The sequence below is a fragment of the Pantherophis guttatus genome, chromosome 1, assembly GCF_059756535.1.
Source record: "Pantherophis guttatus breed Tessera chromosome 1, ASM5975653v1, whole genome shotgun sequence".
Classification (NCBI taxonomy): Eukaryota; Metazoa; Chordata; class Lepidosauria; order Squamata; family Colubridae; genus Pantherophis; species Pantherophis guttatus.
The window spans coordinates 151357318-151377981 of NC_142063.1; the positions used below are offsets into that span (position 1 = coordinate 151357318).

The following is a 20664-nucleotide window of genomic DNA, read 5'->3' on the forward strand; positions in this document are numbered from 1 at the left end:
AAGATTCACAGCTTGTGGTTAATGCTAGATGAACTGTGGTCCTAACAAGGTCACTGAATTGACCTTGGAGGATCTGGGAAAAAAATCTAAGTAAGATTAGACCTGCTGGGTTGGAAAACCACCAAGCAATCCTAAAATTATGGCCACACAGCAAAAATGAAGGGGGAAAAATCATATAAAAAGGCAATGGTAAAGCATTTCTATGTTGTTATGACATTAAAGGCATGCCATTTCCAGGGAATCACCAGCTGGACTTGAAGGAGTCATACAGCTCTTCTCATGCTCTGTGTCCTCTCCAAGCATATAGTGGAGAAAGCAGGTTCAAAACTCAAATCTTCTCCTGGATCACTACATTGGTCATTTTCCTGCTGCTATAACTAGTGATGTTCAATAGGGACAAGGAAATATATTTGGTAACAATAAAATCTACAATTTACTACTTAATGGAGAGGCCTCAACTGGTAGCTGCCATGTTCTCCAGATAGATCCTCAGATATGCCTAAAGCAGAGGTGTCAAACTCAAGGCCAGATTCGACCCATGGGGTCCTTAGATCTGGCTCGCGGGGCGCCCTGGAAACAACAAAGGACCGGCTCACGGTGCCTCTGCCAGCAAAAATGGAGCTTGGGAAGGCCATGCACCCTCCCCACGGATCCATTTTCTCTGGCAGAGGGTTGCAGGAGGCCGTCATGGCCAAAAATGGGGCCTGGGGCTATGTGCAGCCCCTCCCAGACTCCATTTTTGCTGGCAGAGGGCTAGCAAAAACAAAACAAAACAAGAAACGTTTCCCCTTTTGCATTTGAGCATGCAAAAAGGGACAGGAAAGGGGAAAGGGAAAGAGGAAAGACAAAGAAAAAGATGGGAAGATGGGAAGAGAGCAAGGAAGGAAAAATAAGGAAAGAGTGGAAGAAAGAAGAAAGGAGAATGAAGAGGGAAGGAAAAAGAAGAGGAGGGAGGGAGGAAGGAAGGAGATTATAATGAGAGGAGGGAGGGTCTAAGAGCACTTGGCCACCACAGGTGCCCCAAACACGAGTGATGTCAAGCTGGCCACACCTACCCCGGACCCCCAAGGTCAAACACAACCCTGATGCTGCTCTCAATGAAATTGAGTTTGACACCCCTGGCCTAAAGCTTTCCAGTTAAACTCCTGATTTGTCCCACAAGAATTAAAAGGAGACACATTGATCTGTGATCTTCAGAATTCTCCCAAGTACGTTTGTTCTTTTAATGCCAACATTTGGAAGGATTTATCTCTAGTTTATATGTCATGATCCGGTTTAATAAGTGCATCCCTCCCTATTCCCCATACAGTTTGGGTAATATTTCAGCTACCCTGATATTAGTTTCAGGATTTCTCAGGTCGTTCCTTTATTGAAAACCTGGCTGCAGCAAAGACCTCTGTATCATAAAGGCCATAATCATCCCTTCGGAAAATCAAAGCCCCCCAGCCTGCCACATCCATTCTCATCTTTAGGAACATCAAAGACATTAGACCTGCAGCGGAGAGAAACCCCATGTCTGAAAGGCTGACTTATTACTGTGAGATAATTGAAGTGACTAGTGGCAAATATTGTCAACAGAGTTATTGGGAAGACGAGTGTTTGTTAATGGGCGTTGAAAGAGTTCTTGCCTGAAAAGAAAAGAGCTCAGAGAATGCAGAAGTGGCCTTTTGTGTTTGCTGCTCCAAGTTTTTTATTATATTTAACAGAGATAAGAAGGGGGGCGAGCTCACCGAAGAAAACAAATCTCAGTGGCTATGGTAACTGAAGGTGAAATGTGTAATTTGCATCACTGTGTAAGCCCTCTGGGAGGCAATTTACATTGTTAGCGCTGTAACCAATTGGGATTGACGTAATCATGGATGACCTAACATACAACACCGAATCCGGGGAAATTCTAAGAATACTTCAAGGAGGCTGGGAGAAGGGGAAAGGAAAAACTTGATGCTTCTGGGACAGCATATATTAAATATACAATTTTATATAATAAAGGTGAAGAAATGGCAAAGTACATATTTTGTATGCAGAAGATCTCTGGTTCCTCTCTTGGCCTTCTCCAGGAAAGCCTGAGAAAGACTCCCACTCAAAACTCTGAAGAACCAGCACTAACCAGCACATAACATATAAAGTGCTTCTCTCTATTATTCTTGCTGTGCCTCCTTTCCTGCTTGAGATTTTTGCTCAAAGATAGTTTCATTAAAAGGCTATATCTACAGTATGTTTTCTGCTGCAGATCTCAATGGCAAAGCAATTAAAATGAACAGGGAGCAGGCAGGCATTCAGATCAGTGGTGGGTTTCAAAAAATTTTTACTACCGGTTCTGTGGGTGTGGCTTGGTGGGCGTGGCTTGGTAGGCATGGCAGGGGAAGGATACTGTAAAATCTCCATTCCCACCCCACTTCAGGGGAAGGATACTGTAAAATCTCCATTCCCTCCTCAATCCAGGGGAAAGTTACTGCAAAATCCCCTTTTCCTCCTGATCAGCTGGGACTTGGGAGGCAGAGAAGAGATGGGGGCATGGCCAGTCAGAATTTTTACTACCGGCTCTCTGAACTACTCAAAATTTCTGCTACTGTTCTCCCACCAAAGGTGGTCCCTAATTTTCTACTTGCATTTTTTACGTGCTTTCGAACTGCTAGGTTGGCAGAAGCTGTGACAAGTAACGGGAGCTCACCCCATTACACAGCACTAGGGATTCGAACCGCTGAACTGCCGACCTTTCAAGCTCAGCTTCTTAGCCACTGAGCCACCGAGTTCCTAATATAGTCAGCTTACATGGGCCCAAAGAATGTGAATTTCTGCTGGCTGATCTTTACCCCAAGTGAGCAACTGGTCTTTGCTTTGTTCAGGATTGGTTGATGGTTTCTTCTTCCAGTCCATGATCCTCTTAGTAACTGTTTCCAAATTCATAATTCAATTGCACCCGTTTCTCTTTCTCACTCTTTAAAAGCACCCAGTTTTCACAGTCATTCTTTACTACTGAAAGGATCATTCTGATATCTGTTGGCATTGGACCCCTCATGCACTAATCTAAATTTGTCATAGCTTTTTCTACCGGTAATTTCCTCTTACACTTCTCCAGTACATTGTTTATCTTTAGTGTTGATAAAAACAATGCATATTTTCCCTCTGTCAATTGTATTTATGCGCAGTTGGACATTACTTTTGTCTAGTTCATATTTAACATTAGCCTGTTTTGTCATAGTCTAAGAGCCTTGATAGTACAGTGGTTTAGTGCACCCTGTCATTAACACAGCTGCCTGCAATTTCTGCTGGTTCGAATCTCTCCAAGGCTCAAGGTTGACTCAGCCTTCCATCCTTTCTAAGGTAGGTGAAATGAGGACCCAGTTTGTGGGGGCAATAAGATGACTTTGTATAAAATATACAAAAGAATGAAGGCTATTGCTTAACGCATTGTAAGCCGCCCTGAGTCTCCAGAGAAGGGCGGCATATAAATCAAATAAAAAAAAAAGTCTATTTTTTAGTTTTATAACAACTAAATCTTCTTCACAGTAGCTAACAAAGTGGTATTGTCTGTATATCTCGAATTATTAAAGAGTTGATAGCCAGTTTTGATTTCCAGATGACATTTTTTTCCCACTCTTGCGATTCCTAAAATGTACGTGGCATGTATATTTTTATTATATTTTTCTTCCTGAATAAGTCAAAAAAGAAAAATTGCATAAACTAGTTTAATTACCCCTTAGATTTTTACATCTTTTAAACTTATGCTGAAGGCTTGTATACAAATTCCTTAATGTAATGGTGATGACGGTGGTGGAGTCTAAGCAATTTCACAGATTTCTGTCAGCAACCCTAATTCTCAATAACAGCATTGGAAACAACAGTTACGTCATCATGGCGTGTGTGTCTGTGTGAATTTTCCCCAATCCGATTAAAGCAGGATTGGGGAACCTGTATTTTTCCAGAACTGGTTATTGAACTAGTGCTAAGGTTCCTAAGACTGGCCATGCTGGCTGGTTGGTAACTAAAAGCAAAAGCTACCAAAAGTTGTAATTCAATAGCAGCTGAACAGTTAAAGCATTGTAACTTAAAATAAGTAGCTAAAAGTCTATGGCGATTCTCAGTCATTTAGGTCATGGTTGTCACAAAGATGCTTTTTCAGGAGACAACTGGACTTTCTTGGTTTTTCTTCTTCAGCTTCTTGGATGAGAAGCAAAATGTCTTCAAAGAAAAAACAAGAAAGTCCAGTTGCCTCCTGAAAAAGCACTTTTGGGACTTAAAAGAAGTATCCCAAGAGCCACGGTAGCACAGTGGTTAGAGTGCAGTACTGCAGGCTACTTCTGCTGACTGCTGGTTGACTGCAATTTGGCAAATCAAATCTCACCAGGTTCAAGGTTGACTCAGCCTTCCATCCTTCCGAGATGGGTAAAATGAGGGCCCAAATTGTTGGGGGCAATATGCTGACTCTGTAAACCGCTTAGAGAGGGGTGTGAAGTATTGTGAAGTCTAAGTGCTATTGCTAATAATCATTCCTCTGATTTCATTAAATGATCAACATGACTAAGTTCCATTGGATTTTGACAATATAAATTAGAAAATCAGCATTTGTAAAATCATATTTTTTAAAAAAAACAACTAAAAATCATCTTAACGGCAACACAGTTTTTCTTATAACACTTAGCATTTCCTTGTTTTGTTTTCTTACCGAGTGATCCTATTTTCAACAAATACCTTTGTGAATAAAGAACGAAGCTGGACTTTAAGACATGACATATGTGTAGGTCAGTGGTGGGTTTCAAAATTTATTACTACTGGTTCTGTGGGTGTGGCTTGGTGGGCGTGGCTTGGTAGGCATGGCAGGGGAAGGATACTGTAAAATCTCCATTCCCTCCCGATCAGCCGGGACTTGGGAGGCCGAGAATAGATGGGGGCAGGGCCAGTCAGAATTTTTACTACCAATTCTCCGAACTACTCAAAATTTCCGCTACCGGGTCTCCAGAACTGGTCAGAACCCACCCACTGAAACCCACCTCTGGTGTAGGTCTGTTTCTGTACAAAGAGTGTTTGAACAATTACCGCACAGCTCTTTGTAGTAAAGCACCTCTTGTTTCATCTTTGCAGCCTCAACTACAAAGAACAGCTTTTTGGTCTGGAAACCTCCCATGGCAATTGTCATTTGTGTTTTACTAGAAATGTGAATATTTGAATGTTTTCTGTGGCTGGTTCATATGAAATAGAACCCACGAAGATTATTGATCCTCTGAGATGCTGCTGGGTTGCAACATGAATCTCTGAAGGCAAATGAGCTTTTTAACTGTACAACCTCTGTGCAGTTTGACAGCGTTCCCTGGCATGAACCGTTCTGTCTTGGAATTTCAGAGACATCTGGAAGAAACCAACTTTATGACAGACTAGGGATATTTTTTAGGAAAGAAAGATAAACCTTACCATCCCATGTACACTAAGGATGGCAGATGAGATGAATTTCTTCTTTACAATAGTCCTTGTTTAGCAACTGCCTCAGACAGCAGCTGTTCATGGTTACAACAGTAATGAAGAAGCAACTTTGTGACCAATGCCCAGTTACAACCTTTGCAGCAATGATGATGATGATGATATTCATTCAGTTGTGTCCGATTCTTGGCCAATCTCTCAGACATACAGTATGTTTCCCATTGCATTCAGTTAGTAGGTATTGTCCTGTGCCTGACCCCTTTATTTCTCTCCCCGTCTCCAGCAGAGTAGAGGGATTGCCTAAACAAGCTAAGTCCTCCTGAAATGCTTTTCTCTGTAGTGCAGGGGTGTCAAACTCAAGGCTCGGGGGCCAGATCCGGCCCGCAGGGTGCTTAGATCTGGTCTGCGTGGCCACCCTGGAAACAGCAAAGGACCAGCCCACAGTGCCTCTGCCAGGGAAAATGGAGCTCCCAAGCTCCATTTTTGCTGGCAGAAGCCAAAAACAGAGCTCGGGATGGCTGTTTTTACTGGCAGAGGGTTGCAGGTAGTCATCACAGCCGAAAACGGAGCTCGGGAGCCTGTTTTTGCTGACAGAGTGTCACCACAGGGCCCCCTGACACGAGTGATGTCGAGCTGGCCATGCCCACCCTGGCCATGCCCCCCCGCCTCCCCCAAGGTCAAATACAAGCCTGATCAAGTTTGACACCCCTGCTGTAGCGCATCCCTAAACAGTGCTAACTGCAAGTTAACAAAACTCAGCTCTGGGACTTTAATTAGATGATTAGAATGTGCTGCCAGCTTTTAGCCAAAATTGACTAAAATTAAAAAAACACCCTAATCAGTTTAGGCAGTCAGTCTAGGGCACTTCCTTCAATGTCTATTCTCCAGGGAGTGCCTGCTTACTCTCTTGCAATCCCTTTCTCTCCACTGAATGTAAATACACCACTAGTATGAACATTCCAAAGGGGGGGGGGGAAAGGCCTATAACAGGGGTGTCAAACTCACGTCGTCACGGAGTCATCATGTGACAACTTTTTTCCCCTTCACTAAACTGGGCATGGGCATGGTCAGCCCATGATGCATCTGGGCTGCGGGCTGCAAGTTTGACCCCTCTGGCCTATAAGGTTTCCCTTTTACTCAGATTCTTCATGAGTTGAAATATGTAAACCTTCCCTGCCATTTGGACTCATCCAGCTGTTTGGGGTTGCATCTTCTGAGCTGTAAAAGTAATGGAAAGCTGAAGTAAAATCCTAGGTACAGTTGTGATAATGTGATTTTTCACTTTGCAATCATTTATTGACTGAAGTGCCGGTCCCAATTGCAGTCACTAACAAGGACTACCTGTTTAGGGATTGCTGCTAAACATTTAATCATGCCCTTATTGATCTTACCAGCACTGTGCATCGTCTCACCAAGCCAAAAACAATACAGGCTAAAATAATAATTTCATCATTTTAAAACAATTGACAGAATGTAGACAATAATAGAAAAACCACTTAATCACGGCAATTAAACCAAAAGGAAGCAGCCATTTATAACCAGCATTCAGATAAAGAGAGACTCCACCTCTGTCACCACCTGCTCTCATCATCTTAAATGCTGACCTTTAGATAACAAAATCAATTGCGTAACCCTAAATATTACTACATTTTGTTATATGTGTGTAAAGCTCTGTCCTGCTAATTGCTTATGTAGTCTTGAAATCATGGTCTTTTTGGTCTATAAGCATAATGAATTCTACATTCCATTCTCATTTCATAAATTTTATAATCTCTAAAATTTACCACTGTTGAATATTCTCTAATTGCAATAGGAAAAAGTATTTTTTTATTATTATTAGAATTCGTTAATATATGCTTATTTATTTATCCAGACTTGCAAAGTCTGGCCAAACTTCTCTCTTTTTAAACTTAAGATCATCAGATCTTAACATATTATTTTTTGTAGAGTGATAGTAAGTACTTTATTATAGACTCAGAATACATGCAAATAAAAGCATCTATAATTATAAGTGATATTTATATAAATATAAATTCTTTGTATTAAATTGTTTTCTTGACTTTTATAGTATGTAGTACTGTATATGTTTTCCTCTAAGCTTCTTAGAGTTGTCTGAGAAATTACAACAGAGAAGTACCTTAAATAATTAACAGTGCAATCTTATTCCCAGACCGTGGAGTTCAACTACAGTTACTGTCAGATTAATGGATATAAAACTGCTCTTAAATATCTATTAGGTCCAACAATTCCATACTCTCTCATTCCTTTTATAAGATGGTTGTTCATGTCACTCAATTCATGCTAGGACTTTGCCCCAAACCAAACCAACTTGAATATCATTTTTGGGATGGATATTTTATGGTTTCCTGAAGGAGGAATGATTTGGAGCTGTTTACTGTCATTCGGACAAGCATTGGAGACCAATACTATATTTTTTTTCTTAAAGTAATTAAGCAAACTGCATTTCTTACATTCATATCACTTTGTTATGTTCCGCACAAAATGGGATGGTTATAATTTAGCATTTGTAGGTAGTCTATTCGAATATCAGAATAAAACAGCACCATCAATAAGCCTTTTTTCATTTATGTTTTTCAGAAATAACACCTCACCCCAAGACATGGAAGCTATCATTAAACACATCCCTCTTAAAAACTTTTCATGGATTTCTATGAACAAGTGCCATGCTGTTATTGTGTCAAATTTTTAAGATCTGAAAAATAACATGCTGCCTCTGTCAGACCAAGTGAAGCAAGTGGCAAGAAGACAATTGGTTCATTCTGTTGATTAGAAGAGCTTCAGGAACAATGCCTTCAAAAGTCTCGTGTTTATATGTCTTGACAGTTGTATGTTGGGCAAGTGCTTTGTGGTACTTAAGCATAACACGTCCCACTTCCTCCTACACCTCATCTTACACTGTTCACAAAACTTATGACAGCATCTCAATGGCTCGAAAAAATGTTTCCTTTGGGAACATAAGGACTCGACCAATAAACCCACATTCATTTGATTTTCTCATAAATGAGCCAGAGAAGTGTGAGAAGAATGCTCCCTTTTTGGTTATTCTAATCAGCACAACACACAAAGAGTTCGATGCTCGACAAGCCATCCGGGAGACATGGGGAGATGAGAACAACTTCAAAGGTATTAAGATTTCCACTCTTTTTCTTCTGGGGAAAAACACAGACTCTGTGTTAAACCAGATGGTTGAGCAAGAAAGTCAAATTTTTCACGACATCATTGTGGAAGATTTCATTGACTCGTATCATAACCTGACCCTGAAAACATTAATGGGAATGAAGTGGGTGGCCACATTTTGTTCGAAAGCCAAGTATATCATGAAAACAGACAGCGACATTTTTGTAAATATGGACAACCTCATTTACAAGTTGCTCAAACCGAACACCAAACCAAGACGAAGGTACTTTACTGGTTACGTCATCAACGGAGGCCCCATCAGGGATGTTCGGAGCAAATGGTACATGCCTAGGGACTTGTATCCTGACAGCAACTATCCGCCATTTTGCTCAGGCACAGGCTATATATTTTCTGCCGATGTAGCAGAGATGATTTACAAAACTTCCCTCCATACTAGACTCCTTCATCTTGAGGATGTGTATGTGGGACTCTGTCTGCGGAAGCTTGGCATTCATCCTTTCCAAAACAGTGGCTTCAATCACTGGAAGATGGCCTACAGCCTGTGCAGATACCGGCGTGTTATTACGGTACATCAGATATCCCCTGAGGAAATGCACAGGATTTGGAATGATATGTCCAGCAAGAAGCATCTCAGATGTTAGGACTTTTTGAGATGTAAATACTTTGGTTCTTGTTATACGAATAGAGAGCAAACAGACAATGGGGTGTTCACTTTTAGGAGGAAAAACCTTAATAATATTTTGGGTTTGGCTGGTCTCCCCAGCTATAACTTCTGGTTTACGAACTGCAGGTCCTAACATAATGGTGTTATCCGCATCAGTCCAAACAAACAAAAGAGGCATTTGTCTTGTCTAGTCTATCAAGCGTATGCATAAGAAGATGAGTGTAACAAGCATAACATAAAAATTCATTCCCATTAGAAAGTCAGAAAGGAACCTTTCTCTAAGGCAATGGTGGGTCATTGGTTCTGAGGAAAACTCATCCTCACTGAAATTAATTTTAAAAAATGCAAACTGAAATGGTGCCATGATAGACCTCTATTCCAAATTAGATGCCACTTTCTCCTCAAAGTCTAGTTAGCACTTAGAACTTAGACTTATATACCGCTTCATAGTGCTTTTACAGCCCCCTCTAAGCGGTTTACAGAGTCAGCATATTGCCCCCAACAATCTGGGTCCTCATTTTACCCACCTCGGAGGGATGGAAGGCTGAGAGTCAACCTTGAGCCGGTGAGATTTGAACTGCTGAACTGCAGCTAGCAGTCAGCTGAAGTAGCCTGCAGTACTGCACTCTGACCACTGTGCCACCTCGGCTCTTATAGTTGTCAGTATAAAGTTTTTGCTATGACAGGATTCAGAATGAATCTTTGTAGATTTCTGTCCATGCATCACTCCTTCCAATGAACCAACCGTTTTCCCCTAAATTCAGATATGAGTAGCAGCTGAAGTAATAAATGGACCATAGCTAAAAGTAATTTGTTTTAAAAGTTACTGTTTTATATATAGAAACATTTCAGTATTTGAACACAAGCCTTTTGGATCCCTGTCTCCTCATTTAAAAATTCTACTTCCACTTAGCAAAAGTAGGCCCTATTGGATCTCCTTCGATTAACTATAAACTATAAACAGTATGGACAAACCAACAACTTCTGAAAGAAGTGCCAGAGACCAAAGGAGATGTCTAATTTTCCCCAGTAAGATTAGAGAGAGATTGACTTCAGAATAGGAAACCTGAGGTTGGATCCTTCTTAAACTGTCATTGTAAATAACATCCAAAACCAGCTGATCTGGGATCAAAACTCTTGGAAATCTTAGACAAGTTTTTTAAAGGAGTTGGTCCATGAAGTGTAGCAAGAGAACAATAGAACCTATATTCTTTACCACTATTCCATCCTGTGGAAGAGGGAATTTAAAAATACGTTGATGCAAACATCTTTCTCTCTTTCCTACTGTTTTTCAAAGCATGGAGATCACATACCCTTCACAGTTGGGTAGGCTAACCATTCCAAATTAGATTGCTCTGTCCCAATTTAAAATATTCTCCAGAATGTAGTAATATATAATTTTCTTCATTGTAACAACCTTGCCAAATGCCAGATCTGCTCCTTGCCATCTATAAATGAAGGTGTCAAAAGGTATTGGTAATAATGTCAATTTAGTGATGAAGGGATGTTTGAAACCTCACATGTGTTTAAAGGGGGAAATTGCTAAATGCTGTCATTACTTCCCTTTTAACAATTGAAGTACTTGCTTTTAATGTTGTTTACTAATTGAAAATCAACGGTGCCACTTTATTTGCAGGAATAGTGTTAAACAATCAGTAGAAATACTGCATAACTAAGGAAGGAATTAACATTACTGTGATGTAACCAAATGCTAATAAACAATATGTATAATTATGGATTGGAAGATAAGAAAGTTCACAGCCAAAATTCTGAATGGAACACTGTTAAAAACATAATTTATTGCAACGTCTATGGAGATTCTCAGTCATCCAGGTCCTGGTTGTCCCAAAGGTGCTTTTTTTCAAGAGGCAACTGGACTTTCTGCTTTTTCTTTGAAGATGTTTCACTTCTCGTCCAAAAAGCTTCTTCAGCTCTGACTGGATGGACCAGAAAGTCCATTTATCTCTTGGAAAAAAGTATCTTTGGGACAGTTTATTGCAACACTTGGCTTTTTAAGGAGCTCAGGCGTATTTTTAATTATAATGAATGCCCACTGGAATTATAGATCTGTATGCTGTAAAGAAGAGTGGGGGAGGGAACGAAAAGCTCCACAAGTTAAATAGGAATTTATTTATTTCTCGTTTGTGCCCTTCCAAATGGCGTTATCAATAGTAACATTTGAAGTCAACAAGCATCACAATTTGACAGACATGCTGGTATTTTATTCATTTAAAATACAAAACTCCATTTGGCATTATGGACAGGGGTGATGCGTAGTATTTTAAAAGCCAAAAGATACCATGTTTATGGAACCCAAGTTCAGTTTGGTGGTTGACTTATTCTCCAAAGCACTAGAGGGGCAGGACAAGAAGTGATATGTGGTAGAAGTTTGTTACAGAGTGATCCAACCTAGAAGTAAGGAGAAATGTTCTGACAGTGAGAGCAATAACTCAGCTGGCCTCCTGGGGTTGCAGGTGTTCCATCCCTGGAGGTTTTCAAAAACAGAGTGGACAACCATTTGACCGGGATAGTATAAGGCTCCTGCCTTGATTAGACCAGGGGTGAAATTTATTTATTTATTTATTTATTGGTTCGATTTATATGCCGCCCTTCTTCGGAGACTCAGGGGGGCTTACAATGCGTTAAGCAATAGCCTTCATACTTTTGTATATACCTGCTTAGTAGGGCTTTCGCCCCCCACACCCCAAGCGGTGTTCTTTTTTATACAAAGTCAGCTGGTTCGGACCAGATCGGGCAATCTGGTAGCGATTGTGGCAGATGGTTCGGAGAACCTGTAAGCAATGGCGGTGTGTGGCTCCGCCCACCCACCTGGGTGTTGTTACTTCCTGCTTTTAAAAGGTAAAAAAAGGCTCTGTCGATCATGCACCACAGCTGTGATCGTCAGAGCCTCTTTTTTTACCCTTTAAAAGCATTTTTTACAACCTATTCACCTGAATACTTTACTTTAAAAAAGTAAAAAAAAAAGTTGGCCACGCCCACCCAGTCACATTAACCCCACCACCACCAAGCCACGCCCACAGAACCAGTAGTAACAAATTTTACATTTCACCGCTGGTTTGGACTAGAAGATATCTGAAGTCTCCCTTCCAACCCTGTGATTCTATGTTGTGTGTTCAATGGACCATTTTCTAAAAAGTACATGTTTAAACATCCTATTGATAGAATTTCATCAGCAAGACCTTCAATTCAACCTATTATCATTGGACCATCTCTGGAATCTTTCCAGCATCTAAAACTACATTTCATTCCTAAGAATTTTTAAAATATTTATAATTTAATAACACTTTTGCTTTTCTTTTGGGGGGGGTAATCAGAATTAAAAGATATTTTGGAACGAATGAATCGGTGATAAATGCTTCCTGCTTTGCTGTGCATATATTAGAGCTGTGCAAATCAGCTAATTCATTTGATGTGAATTTGCAACTTGATCTTAGGAATCAATTTGACCTGGTTCAGATTTGCAATGGGATTGACACAATCAATGCATTTTAATAATCTGGATGCTTGAGTACATATACATCCTTCCACTGAATTCTGAACTGTTGAATCTGTTCAGCAAAATTAATCGAAAGGATGTTTTGACTGAATTGTCTTCATAATTCAGCTTCATACATTTCTAGCATATGCAATAGCTTTGTTTGGATAGAACAGTATCCAGTACCATGCTTCCACGCCCCCTCACTTTATGCCATTGTCATGAAGCTAAGAATGAACTGAAATAGTATAGTGGATCTTTACTGCAACACTTCATATATTCTTCTCATGGGGAATTTCAGCAGTAGGATGTCCTTTGGCTCTCCTCTGCATGAATCCTATCATGCGATCATTACACTGGCCCTGGATTGCTTTAGAGTGGATTTGGGAAGATGGGATGAATAAGAAAAGAGGAAATTCTTCTCTAAGGTTATATTATTCCACCAACAGGAAATGTTGGTTGCTAACTTAGATGCATTTTTTTTCCAGAAGTAGCATCTGACATTGGGCTGATATCCAATAGATGGCCATTGCTTAGATAACCTTTGAACGTTTCCTTCTTTGGCCATCCAAATTATTGATGGCAACTCAGACTGTGCCAATTCAACTTGTTTCAAAGGGAAGGAAACAGAACATTATGCAAACTCTTTGAATCCTCTCTACTTGTAGTTACTTCTTTCCCTTCCCATATAACTAATGTGGTGATTTTAATCAGAATGAATAAGAGGACTAGTTCCTTGAGATGAGTAGAAAGCTGCAGTGACTGAATGCATCCTGAACCAAAGACCTCTTTTAGGCACCCTTCATTGGACTTTTGTTGGACATCTTACTCCACTAGACTGCTAGCATCTTTTTGAACATGCTTACAGTATGATTGGATTAAATCATAATTCATAAATACTGGAGATACGTCTAAGAACACCTTAATTAATACCTACTAAGTTCCCAACCCTCCTTGACGTATACACATGTCTAGGAATACTTTAGAGACCAGCACAAGCCTATACACTCCCATGTTTTGTTCCAACATATGCTTAGTTGTCTAGGATGGGGTGGGCAAAGCTAAGGTAAATGGATACGGTCAATTGAGGAGAAGACAGGAGGCAGAACACCTTTTAGGAAGTAAGGGCTTCATGTCAATGTTTAGCATGGCAACTATTCTGTGAAAAGGGAAGCCATCCCCTGCTGAAGCAACCATTTTGTGAGAAAGACCGCAGACAGTCTCAGGAATTCACTAACTCAAAAACATTGTCTATCCTGAGTCCTGAATGTCTTTTTATTGTGTTCAGCAATTGCAGTGATCAAAGAAGTGTATGAAATTCCCTGCATAGACCATATATGCTATTATTTAATTACTATGGCCATGTGCAGCAACTACATAATTCAGCCAGCCAAAGGAGATGGATGTTGCTTGATAGAAACTCCTCTTTAAGCAGAAAGGCAACTGCTTAATCCCTTTTATCTTATCCATTGAGCAAGGCTGTCACTCACTAAATTGCTAATCCATACTGTTAGATAATTAATTTGTTTCAGGAACAATCATTATTTATTATTTATTTTATTTATTTATTAGTCATATTTCTATGCCGCCCACTCTCTGAGGACTCTGGGCGACTTACACCAAAGACAGTATACTAAATAGCATATTGCCCCCAACAATCTGCGTCCTCATTTTACCCACCTCGGAAGGATGGAAGGCTGAGTCAACCTTGAGCCGGTGAGATTTGATCCGCTGATCTGCTGAACTAGCAGTCAGTTGAAGTAGCTGCAGTACTGCACTCTAACCACTGTGCCACCTCGGCTCACTGCTTAACATAGTTTTCATATAGTCCTTGCAAAGGAAGTCACTTCTAAGTATTCTAAGTAAAGAAATAAATCAAGTCCCAGGCAGTCACCTATCAGAAGGCATATAATACAGCCACAACCAAGATCTCAAGGGCCTAAAAGTTCTTCAGAATAACAGAGTTGGAAAGGACCTTGGAAGTCTTCTAATCCAACTTCCCATTCAGGAAACCCCCTGCTCAGGAAACCTGCTGTCCCACTGCTCAGGAAACCCTATATCATTTCAGACAAATGGTTGTCCAAACTCTTCTTAAAAACTTCCAGTGTTGGAGCATTCACAACTTCTGGGAGGCAAGTTGTTCCACTGATTAATTGTTCTAACTGCCAGGAAATTTCTCCTTAGTTCTAGGTTGCTTCTCTCCTTGATTAGTTTCCACCTGTTGCTTCTTGCCCTGCCCTCAGGTGCTTTGGAGAATAGCTTGACTCCCTTTTCTTTGTGGCAGCCCCTGAGATATTGGAACACTGCTATCATGTCACCCTGTGGCCTCCTTTAGTTATAAAGAAGGATCAATTGCACTTATAGGTCAAAAGGCCTAGAAACAGAAGAGCAGAATTCAAGCCACAAAGAAGCTCTAAACTGCACTGGGCACATATTAACATGTATTAAAATGTTTAAAGTATTATTTAACTTGTTCTTCTTGTCTCAAATAGTTGGCCTGTCCAGTGTCTCCTGTTTTTCTTAATTGTCCTTTATTAAAGCCACATTCGAAAGGAAATGTGCACCACTGCTTAGATAAGAGAACGCTGACAATGTAAGCTGAGAATTTAAAGACACTGTTAACTTTTTCTGTCATGTCAAATCTTGAGCTCTCCAAATGGTTTGCTGATCATTTTCCTCTTGTAGACCTTCTTTTTGTGATATGAAGGAAAAACAAAGTAGCAGTGACACTTTACAATAAGTCGGTATTTGTGAGGGGGGGGGGAATGGTCAGTCTTCTTTGGCCATCCTTGTTGGTTATAAAGAAATTGCCGTCACGAGTTTGAAGAACATGAGGCTGAGAAAGTCTGATCTACAGATGCTACTGTAGATGTCCACTGTATTTCCACGTAACACTTTTCTACCACTGTACTCCACTCTCTCAATAGTCCTACTATCATATCACTTCATTGTGTGAGGGATCAAGATGGATTATGTGTTAATTTCACATTTTACGGAAAGTTCTTGGGCAGCAGGATGGCATGACACTGACAGGAGAGGCATGTGCAGAAATGAGAGGTTGGGCTGGAAATTCACCCTCTGAAAAAGAGGCAAATATCACCCCCTTCCTGCAATTTGCTCATATCATAATCAAAATCCCAAGTGGGCCTAAATGAAACCACCAAAGTGCAAGAGGGATAGGCCCAAGGGTGGAGCTTCATTTAAAACACACACACACACATACACACACACAAACACACAAAAAACAGTAGTAGGGCAATCAAAAAATCAGCAAGGATTCAGCAGGCTTCATAGTCATAAGGTATTAAATGCATAAAAAGGATAAGCAAAAAGGGAACAATGGAAAGCATCACTTGGAGACAATGTATGGCTGGAACCCTGACCCAAAGCCTGACCCCTGATAGAGCCTTTCCCATGTAGGTTTCTTTGCATGCAGGATCCTAAACCACAGATTGTCATGCCTTAACTGGTTTGTTAGCTTTCCTTAGCACAAGAGGTAGCTGCACACTCAGAGAGGTGAGTTCAGCACAGCATTGAGTCATAGTCTGCAGTATTGTGAGATACAATCACTCCCAAGTAGTTTTAAGACTAACATCTGCAAACCATGGGCTCTAATAATGGCAACACCGCCTATGGAGCAACACTGCCTATGGAAAACAACCCCTTTAGCAACAAACATCGACCAAAGCCCGGAAATGTTTACATCTTCTCCAGATGTCCATTAACGCTTAGGATTGTCTCTTTCTATTTTTTCTGTTCTTTGACAGATTTGTAAATATTCATCTTTTAAAAATGCTGTATATATTTTAAGTCAGCTTCTTCTCTATCCCACTGCATGTGTGTGTGTGTGTGTGTGTGTGTGTGTGTGTGTGTAGAACCAACTTGCAATGTAACATTTGGTTATGCATGGAGCTGCATCAAAATTTCTGTCAGTGTTCAAGATCCTTAAGCATGAGAGCCCTGATTTTTTTTTTTTAATGTACATGATGTTTAAAAGTGATTTTAAAAAAACACAAATCTGTTTCTCAATTCTTTTGAGCAAACAAGAAAAAAGATGGAATCAGCAAAGGGAACCACTGGGACGTTATAACTAAAGACAAGCTTCTTTCGTTCTGGAGGGAGGGACCTCCAGAATTGCTAACTTCAACTCCCAGCAGCCTCAGACAATGGCAAGGGATGCTGGAAAACGTAGTACAATATCTGAAGCTCCTAAGATCTCCCTGCCCCACTAGTCTTGGCAGCATTTGGTCAAAGATTGTTCAGAACCAAAAAATGATCTTTGTTTTTTACGTCTATTTTAAGTTCTTTAACATTATTTTTATAAAACATATGGTTTGTTCATAACAGGAAATTATTGGAACAAAATGCTTTTCATCACAGTAATCCCAGTCTAAATTTAAAAATCCTCTTTGATTTCTATTTTTGAAATGTAAGTGGACAAAGAAGACATTGCCAGTAACTTTCAGAAGCCTTATCTTCTGGAGAACTATTTTATTATAGATATTCCTAGTGGGTGACTTTGGAGGATTCCAGAGTCATTGAGATTCAATCAATAAATTGATCCTTTATTGGGATTAAAACAGATCTATGTACAGAACGCTGATTTGCAATGAAACGTCTAATAAACTAAAGAAACATGACATTATCTGAAGTGAAAATGTACTATTATATACAAATGGCTGTATTTATGTATTTACTTATCAAAATTGTATATATTGTTTTATCTAATGTAATTGTCAAAAAGTGCTTCTTCTAGTTGAAAAATGTTACCTTGGAGTTATAGAGATGCCAGCCAAGTTGCTGATCAAGTTGAATATTTCCCTATGGAAATGGAAAATGTCTCAGACAGGTTCCATTTTGTCACTCCTTACGGAAAAATAAAATGGTTTCTGATAGCACGAAGCTCAACTATAGTTACGTTGGAAGAGGATGGAGTGTTATTTTGCTGATCGTTTTTAAAAACTGGGGAAATAAATTAAAGAACAGCATTTGTGTATATAGTCATCATTGGTTAAAAAAAACTTTCTCAGACATTATCTGCATTTCTTGCATTGACTATGTTCCGAAATTCTGAACTGCAACCACGCATTTGTAAGCAAATTAGATCATATGGGATTTATTTAGCAGAAGCATATGTTCAGTTACTTCTGGCTTAGTGTTTAATATAATAGAATATTAACTTGGCAGTTCTTTTATTATTAACTTGTCAGATCTCTTAAACCAAATAATACATTGACAAATGAGGAAGAATTCAGGGGACAGCTGTGACTATGACACATCAGCATGCAAGAGACAGGAAATAGTTGAGAATTTAAACTACATGAAAGATGGATAATCTATAACCCAAACTCCTTTCCTTTCAGGAACCTTCAGAGCCCTCCAGAAATATAGTACCAAAACTCAATGACAAGCTGCCAATATTGATTAAATGTTCTTTAATATTTTTGTAAAACCCTAAATCTCCATTAGGCTCTACCCATGTATTTTAATTTTTGTTAAAAGCCCTAATCCCACAAAATGAAGAGGGAGGAGAAAGGGGCAGAAATTCCAGTCCTAATAGCTCCAGTGAGGTCACCACACCACTGGCAAAACTCTTGCTTCTTTTAGAGGCCAATACAAAAACAAAGGCTGCATGGTTCTGGTCTATACTAGTTCTGTTCAAGAGCCATGATGAATGCTTTTGGCTGGCAGCAAGAGGGGAAGGAAAGAAGGAAGGAGGGAAGGAAGGAAGGAGGGAAGGAAGGAAGGAAGGAAGGAAATCCAACATAAGAGAAAAAACTCATAAAGATATGCTAAACTTTTATTTAGAGGAAGCTATAGAATTTCATTGAATGAATTTTCAGCAGGTGACTGAGAAAACATATCCAAGTGAATATATATTCCTCATGAAGTTAGTCAAGACAGATTCATTTCCCAGTATGATCATCGGCAGCTGCTGCAGAATTTATCTGTCGTTCAGCTGTCAAGATAATTTTGCTACCTAGACCTCTTTCTCCAACTATTTTATTTTGACCAACATGGAGGAAAAAGGAAAAAAGGAAGACCTAAATAATGTTGTTTTTCTAGGTAAAGTACCAGTTTTCTGTTATTAAGTGTCAGAGTAAGATTTTAAGGTGTGCATGTTTCTTTCCTCCACACCTCCTATGCTTTTGATAAGAATTATGTGATATCTGTGAGTTTGGCAGACTAATCATGCCAGCAGTCCAAATCTAACATTTATAAAGATCACTTACACATTTTTATGCATGGTTTCATAGATTAGCTAATGTATCCCAGCACTTTTGCCAGGCTGGAACATCACAGTGCCATAAAGGAGAAGAGACAATTCCATTCCAAATACCATGTCCATTGGGGCTGGGCCATTGGATGCCAAACACACATCAACTTTAACCCCCCCCCATAGTGCTCCCCAAAAAAGTATGCACCTGAGCTCCCAGAATTCTTCAGTCAGAATGACTAACATCTGGATGACATCAATTTTCAGTGAGACTGAGGCAAAGGATGATTACCTATCATTTGAATAGGTAGAACATCTAATTCTTTTTCTTTTCTGATGTCATCGTTGCATCCCATACAATTTTCAAAGAAAACAATGCCAGCTGACATTGAGTAAGTAAGTTTTGGCGCCAAATATTAACACATGTAAGTAGATTACTTCCTGTTGAGCAACAAATGTTCTGCGGAGCATCCAATATTAAAATATTTTTTTGCATTACACCTCTCAGTTCCTCTTGACAATTATTCAAACCATCTATCTCACACAAACCAAATTCATTCCTCAGAAGGAATTCTGGGCATCCAATAAAACCCGTCATCCCAAAATATAAACAATCCAAGGTTTCTTTGGTCAGCATATTTTGAATACTTTTCTTCTTTTGTCTTTCAGAAATGAAATAAGAAAGCGTTTTCTGTTTTACTTGCGAAATACACTCACAGTTGGTAGGTTTTTATTAGCAGTGAGAAAAAAATGTTATTGCTGTAGCTTTAAACAACTTCATTTACCACCTTCCTACTTTACCAGAGGGCTGTTTTACAATATTTGCAATAAACAATTTGCAGGCATGGCCTTATTTTTCTTTTGGAACTGGCCTTATCTGAATTAGTATATAGTGTTTATTTAAAGGGTTCAAATAATCTAGAAAGTTATGCCCCCACCACCACCACCACACACACACACACAGAATGAGGTTCCTCCTGAAATCTAGGTGCCTCCTACTCAAGTGGTATTTCAGAGGGTCTTGAAGACTTGACTTTTTGCTCAGAGCTTTGACAAGGTTGGCAGGAGCTGGGGTGTGTGGATGGAAGCTCACCCCATTGCATGGCGCTCGGTTCTCGAACTTGGGGCTATTGGCTTTCCAGCTAACAAGCCCAGCATCTTAATCACTGAGCCACTAGCTAAACAGGTACCAATTCGGTGGGAAGATTACAGTGCTCCATGACATCATGCTAGGCACATGACCACTGAAATGTTATCGGACAGCGCTGACTTGAAATAGAGATAAGCACCGCCCCCTGTAATCTGCAAACTAGCGGAATAAAATCTGCAGAGACTCCTTTACCTTTAAAGCAGGGGTATCAAACTCAATTACATTGAGGGCCGCATTAAGGTTTTGTATGACCTTGGAGGGGCAGGGGTGGGCATGGCCATGGTGGGCGTGGCCAGCTCAACAACACTTGTGTCGGGGGCACCCATGGTGGCCAAGTGCTAAGGCAGAACTTCCCTGAGACCCTCCCTCCCTCTCATTATAATCTCCTTCCTTCCTTCCTTCCTTCCTTCCTTCCTTCCTTTTCTTTGTTTTCCTTCCCTCTTCCTTCTCCTTTTTTCTTCCTTCCTCTCCTTTTTCCTTCCTTGCTCTCTTCCCATCTTCCCTTCTTTTTCTTTGTCTTTCCTCTTCCCCTTTCTCCTTTCCTGTTCCTTCTTGCATGTTCA

At 40.0% G+C, this 20664-nt stretch overlaps 1 protein-coding gene across 1 annotated transcript in view; it reads left to right on the plus strand.

Moving 5' to 3' along the window:
• B3GALT1 (beta-1,3-galactosyltransferase 1) overlaps positions 1-10973 on the plus strand; it is a 378721-nt gene extending 367748 nt beyond the window's left edge. Inside the window, exon 4 of the mRNA XM_034426789.3 lies at positions 8014-10973. Coding sequence (XP_034282680.1) covers positions 8223-9215 — 993 coding nt within the window. The 5' untranslated portion in view covers positions 8014-8222 and the 3' untranslated portion in view covers positions 9216-10973. The remainder of the gene's footprint in view (positions 1-8013) is intronic.
• Positions 10974-20664: the final 9691 nt, after the last annotated feature.